The sequence below is a fragment of the Rhodamnia argentea genome, chromosome 1, assembly GCF_020921035.1.
Source record: "Rhodamnia argentea isolate NSW1041297 chromosome 1, ASM2092103v1, whole genome shotgun sequence".
Taxonomy (NCBI): domain Eukaryota; kingdom Viridiplantae; phylum Streptophyta; class Magnoliopsida; order Myrtales; family Myrtaceae; genus Rhodamnia; species Rhodamnia argentea.
In genome coordinates, this window is record NC_063150.1 from 21,153,069 (window position 1) to 21,159,178 (window position 6,110).

The 6,110-nt window shown below is 40.6% G+C and overlaps 1 protein-coding gene across 1 annotated transcript; it reads right to left on the reverse strand.

The window, feature by feature from the left end:
* Positions 1–1,797: 1,797 nt before the first annotated feature.
* Positions 1,798–4,669, reverse strand: LOC115750636 (1-aminocyclopropane-1-carboxylate oxidase homolog 1-like). Its single transcript, XM_030688130.2, has 3 exons — positions 3,943–4,669; positions 3,499–3,820; positions 1,798–2,235 (listed from the first exon to the last, which is right to left on the reverse strand). The coding sequence occupies exons 1-3, from the start codon at positions 4,569–4,571 to the stop codon at positions 1,978–1,980; spliced, it is 1,209 nt and encodes a 402-aa protein (XP_030543990.1). The 5' UTR covers positions 4,572–4,669; the 3' UTR covers positions 1,798–1,977.
* Between the last annotated feature and the right edge of the window lie 1,441 nt (positions 4,670–6,110).

The window sequence follows — 6,110 nt, forward strand, 5'->3', positions numbered from 1 at the left end:
TCTTTACAGGAAATCGCTAAACCAACATCAGCCATTATAGATATAACTACTCTCATAAGTTTATTTATTTGTCTGTTTTTGTATTGATAATTAGTTTATCCTTTTAAATAATTTTCAATCCTAGTTTAATATGGAGTGCAAAATAGGAGTGAGCATGATTTCATAGTAGAACCGGGAACCGGAGAACCGAACCGGGAAGTTCTAGTCAATTAAGGTCCAGTTCCCAATTCTGCATTTTGAGGAACCGTTGGTTCCGGTTCCAGTTCCTGGTTCTCTATGGAACCGAACCAGAATTGGAACCGTCATTTTTAAACCCTAACTTAGGCAAATTGGCTGATATCATACGCCCAAATTTGAATACCAAATTGATCATCTTTTATCATATTTTCCCCAGCTCGAGATATGTGATCCCACGGCTTAGCAATTTCTCAGGAGCTTCGTGTAGACAAAAAACCGACACTTGGGTTGTCTCCTGTTAGTAAAATTTGATCCCACGCTCTAAAGTTTAAGGGGCTATTTGGGCTATCCCTTGTCAGCCGTTCTTTCGAAGAAATATCTATTGAGGGTGCACCCGAAACAATTGAGCAATTTGGGCAAGTGACCACGAGAGGAAATCAAGTCCAACGAAGCAAAGTAAGTTCGATCGGTCGCAAGATGATCCGAACAAGTTAGATCTCAGTCCACCACAAGGGAAAAGAAATTATATTTTTTTCCTCATCGTTTAATTAAGGGGAAAAAGAATTAACAAGAAGGGAATTTAACAAAACTAGGGTTTGGCTTTAAGTTGGAATCTGTTTTGATGCAATGGGAGTTATATTGGCAGGTTCCCGAGTACCCTAGAACCGGACCCGGAACCCGAGATAAGGTAGGTTCCAGGTTCCAAGATACGCATGGTAAGTTCTAGATTTCGAAAAATGAGAAACTTATACTAGTGGGTAGGTTCCAGGTGAAACTTACCTGGAACCCGAAACCGCTCACCCCTAGCGCAAAATGGCCGTGAAATAGCAATCAACTCATATACGGAAGAGGGCACAATTTCAAAAGAGATACAAACGACCTAGGCACCACGGAAAGAAAAAAACAGTAAGCCTTGACTCAGCAGATAATATTCTTTCTCCCTCCTTATCACACACCACAATAGTTTTTGGTGAATAACCGAACAGTGTAAGCAACTGTTTTTTTTTTTTAAGTTTTAGCCGACATTAAGCAAGTCATGTCCAAACAATTGCATGACATGACAATTATTTAGAGGAAATCTCATATTAACCTAAATTTCAAAAATTGAGGTTTTCAATTGAATAAAAAGAATTAGGTACTCAATTACAAAGCAAATAGAAGTTTACGGACTTGCGACATCATTACCCCAAACATTTCTACGTATTGTAATGATGTACGTAGTTTATTATATTGATAAATAGATAAGAGTTATCAAATTTCAAGTCATAGTGCATCCTAAGTTTATTATATAACTCAAGTTTCGAGTCCACTGTAATGACCAATCAAGACAAGTCAAGTCGAGCTCTACTTTACCGAAACCTTATTCGAGTTGAGCTAGAGTTAAAAAATCAAGCTCGATTTAGCTCGGGCAGGGTCCCAAGCCTCGAAGATTGGAGTCGAGTCGAGTCGAATCGAGCTTGAGCTTGAGCTTGAGCATTGGACTGTGTATTGACTTGACTTGACTCGACTCGATTTGATTGTACCCTAGGTCAAACATATCTCCAATCATGCAAGAAGACATGGGATTTTAACCCCACCCATCTCCACCAACGCCCACCTTCATTGCCCTGAACATGTAGTAATAGCGAGAGACGCGAAGCCGGGAGTGATGAACACAATTTACTGGATACAAGCTCAGCAGCTCCTTAAGCTGAAAATGTAACACATCTGGAACTAAAGAAAACCATGAGTTGCACATATGGCCAGATTTTGTCATCCACGCCCGTTCTGCACGGGAACCAACTTCAGATTGATCACTCCTCACAACTTTAAATGATCTGTTGCAGGAACCCCGTCAAGGCCTTTTGAGTATACATATTTGACATAGTCTTTCACGGACATTTCTCGATAGACTGGAGGGTTCTGTTCCGATAACAACTCCTTAATTGGCCCATATTTTCCGGGAGAATCCTCTTGCTCAAAATGTTTTCTGAAGAAACAGGCCAACGAGGTTCTCGGTCCTACGTTCTTTGCCAACACTCTGTGATAGACGCTTTTGAACTTACCATTGGTGATTAGCTGCACAATAGATAGCCAAATCTATTAGCTAATCAATCTTCTCTCTTTGAGAATTTCAAATGCAACAGATACACATAGTTTACTGAAGACTGCATTTTCAAGAACAATACTAACAACTAGCAATAACGAGTCACGGGAATGATATAACTTCATCGGTCGAGCCATTAAGAAGAATGCATTAGTACATGCACCTTTTGTCGTGGATTTGATTCCCTACATATCACGAATTTGGGCTCGGATATACTGATCCAACAAGTGACAAAATTGCCAAATTCAAATTGCCTGAACATAAGCAAGTTGTATAATACAAGCATGACTACATCAATGAAAAGACCAATGTTGACTTCAAGCTTAAATTTCAAGCAGCCAACGGAGAAATTATTTATCAGAAAAATTTGAAAAATGGACAGTTTTCTAGCACATCTCACATCACCATGCCTCCGGCATAAAAACAAATTTTTTGAAGGGATAGAGCATTTTTTGGACCTCCATCATCCAGACTATGCTTTCCATATGCTTTTAGAAGAAACACTCATAACCGGGAAAAGTATACTAGAAGTTCCATAACTTGTACACGGCGTTCACTTGAGTGCCATAACTTTCAAAACGTTCATTTAAGTGCCATAACTTTCAAAAATCGTTCACTTGAGTGCTATGTCGGAGCAAAATTGTTCACTTGTATGGTACAGTAACTTTTCCAACGTGCCACGTCGGCTTTCCGGCGGTTTACGGTAACTTTTTCGGCGTGCTACGTCGGCTTTCCGGCATGTCACGTGAGTTTTTCCGACTGCCACATCAGCTTTTCCGGCTGTCACTTCAACATGGCACTCAAGTGAACGATTTTTGAAAGTTATGGCACTTAAGTGAACGCCGTCCAAAAGTTATGGTACTTCTAGTGTACTTTTCTCCTCCTAAACCACTCTTCACGAAAAGCACAAAGTCCTCCCACTCCTGTCAATGTTACACTTCAGAAAATATTATGAAACATGATAAATGCCGTGATTGGCACAAGCAGTGAACTATTCCAATAATTCTCAAGTGTTTTCGGATATATCAATCAGTCCATATTCAGTTTTTGGATAACTTAGTCCAAATAAATCTCATAAATGTGAAGGTCGAAAGACAGTGGAGGGAATTGATCACGAGAGAGTTGAGTTGTTGTTGCCGAGCAGTCACTTCATGCAGGAATATTGGAAAGAGTATATGCAAACAATCAAACATAGGAAGCCCAATTAAGTAAAGAACCATGTCAAACCAGCTCACCTGCAACATGTCACCCAGGTTCACCACGAGAGCACCATGAATGGGGTTAACATCTACCCAGTGATTTTCATGGAGGACTTGAAGGCCACCAGTTTGGTCTTGCAATACCACCGTGAGGAAGGCGCCATCTGTGTGCTTGCTTAATCCTTGAGTCAAATCTGGCTCAGGACATAATGGATAATAGTGTCCAATGAAGTACAGTCCTTCAGCACAGCCCATGTCTTCAAGATGGTTGAGATTCAGTCCCAGAGCTTCTGATAGCAGTTTGAAGATGGTAAGCCCCAGTCTCATTAGTTGGTTTGAATATTCCATTATTATATCTCTGCAAGCAGAGCACGTGGAAAATTGATCTTATATCATACGTTCATGAATAACTTTCTATATATGAATTGATCATATTGATTGTCGAAACATGGAGCACTGGCATTTTCGCGAACAGGTTACCTGCAAACTTGAGGAAGCTCTTCCGGACTCGGAGGGTAAGGAGCCATAGCACAGTACAGCGAATCCCTCCAATTCGCTACGGGTGCTCTGTAGAAATCGAAGTTGGTGTTATAAATCACCTTCTTCGACTCATCTCTAGAATACAACTCCTTCTTGACCTCGCTCTCCTGCTCGTGAAACCTCCTCACGCCATCGATGATTCCGCTCAGGATCCCATCTCCGATCCCGTGATTCACCACCTGGAAGAAGCCCCAGTCCTCGCACGCCTGGCCAACTCTGCGGACAATCTCCCCTTGCTTGCTGGAATCTTCATGAACTCCTTCCAAGTCCACGATCGGAATGCTGAAGCTTGTCTCGGCGGGATCAGAGCGGTTGGGCGATCGAGGCCGGCGATCGACGAAGATACGAGGGACCTTGGAGACTCCGGAGTCGACGAGGCCTTTCACGCCGGTCCTTGAGGCGTCAAAGGCTTTCAATTCGCTATCGCGGTCGTATCGGGGCTCTGCTTGGTTGGGGGCTTCTTCGGAGCTGATCGCTACCATGTTGATCGGCGAAAGTTGTGAGAAACAGTGATCTTCCATGGAAGGAGCACGGTTTTCAGTTGCAGGAGGTGGTGAAATGGAACACATTTGGATGCACTGAAGCGCAGAGGATACTGGAGACGCCGACCACGCTTTTTTTTCCAAATGTGGTCGGCCCAACGGTCACGGCCACGGTCCCGGTCCCAGACACGCTGACTTGGACGGTCGGCGGACCGTTTGGCCGACAACATTAAAAAAACCGAAAGATTCTTTTTAAATTAGAGCCCTCCTCCACTCAATTTTACCTTCATATCTCTCTCAAAAAATTCCTGTTTCTTAACAAATCCTCGCTTCGTACACATGACTTCCCTCGCTATTTCGATGTGGAAGTCCCTAACAACTATCCCACCCTTTTTTGGAAAAGGTGTTGGAACCAAAACAATAACCATGACTTTGGAAAATTCAGAACAATGACACAAAATAAAGATCAGAGAAGGAAGATCTTTTATTGGAATGCTTTCTGATGGATCTTGAATACAACAATCATCCTCACGGCCTTATTATATAAGAGAACATGTGAAATATCTTTCACGAAGATAGATTTTCAACACTCATTAAATGTACGACCCAAAAAAAGAACACTCATTAAATGAGCTATTGCAAAACATCTTCTGACCAAGAATAACGACGAAAGTCCACAAAATACACTGACAAAAAGCCAAATAAAATACAAGGCAATAAACGAAATGCATAAAAGACAAGATAGTGAATGTTGACCAAAAACAAACGTGGCCCTTTTCTTTTTTTCAACATTAACCTTCCTTATTTTTGACAAACAGTATTTTTTTTTTTTTTGTATTCATGAATAGTTTTCCTTTAATAGCTACAGGAATCCTTCATCTTTTTTCTATTTTCATTTTCCTTTCTGGGCGCCAACCATGAATCAAGGCCACCAATAACCAAATCCAAAAATTGCGACAAATGTGCTCAAATCCAAAAATCAATTTTATGTTATTCAAACAGCCTTCCTTAAAATTAACTTTTGAATTCAACAATATTGAGTATCGTATTTAATTTTTCAAACAAATCCTCCTAATTTTTTGAACAAGTCCCCCTTCAATGATTTCGTGAAAATATATACAATTTGATCTTCCGATCCACAAAAGCTAAGCTCAATTTCACCATCTTTGACTCGCTCACGAATATAATGATACTTGATGTTGATGTGTTTGCTCATACCATGAAAAACTGAATTCTTGGCTAATGCAATAGCCGACTTATTGTCACACACCATTTTAGTAGGACATATTTATTCATCCATTAATTCATACAACATCCTATGAAGCCACATTGCTTGACAAGCCACTGAAGTTAATGCCATCTATTTTGCTTCAGCTGTCAAGAGTGCAACAACTTGTTGTTTTTTTGAGAACCAAGAAAGTACTCCCGGTCTAAGAAAAAAAGCATATCCTGAAGTACTTTTGTGAATTTCAGTATCTTTTGCCCAATCACTGTCTATGTATCCCACTAGACTAAAATTGTCAGTACAAGAATATAAAATTTCATGGTCACCAATCACTATCTGTGTATCCCACTGGCTTAAAATTGTCAGTACAAGAATGTAGAATTTCATGGTCACGAGTTCCA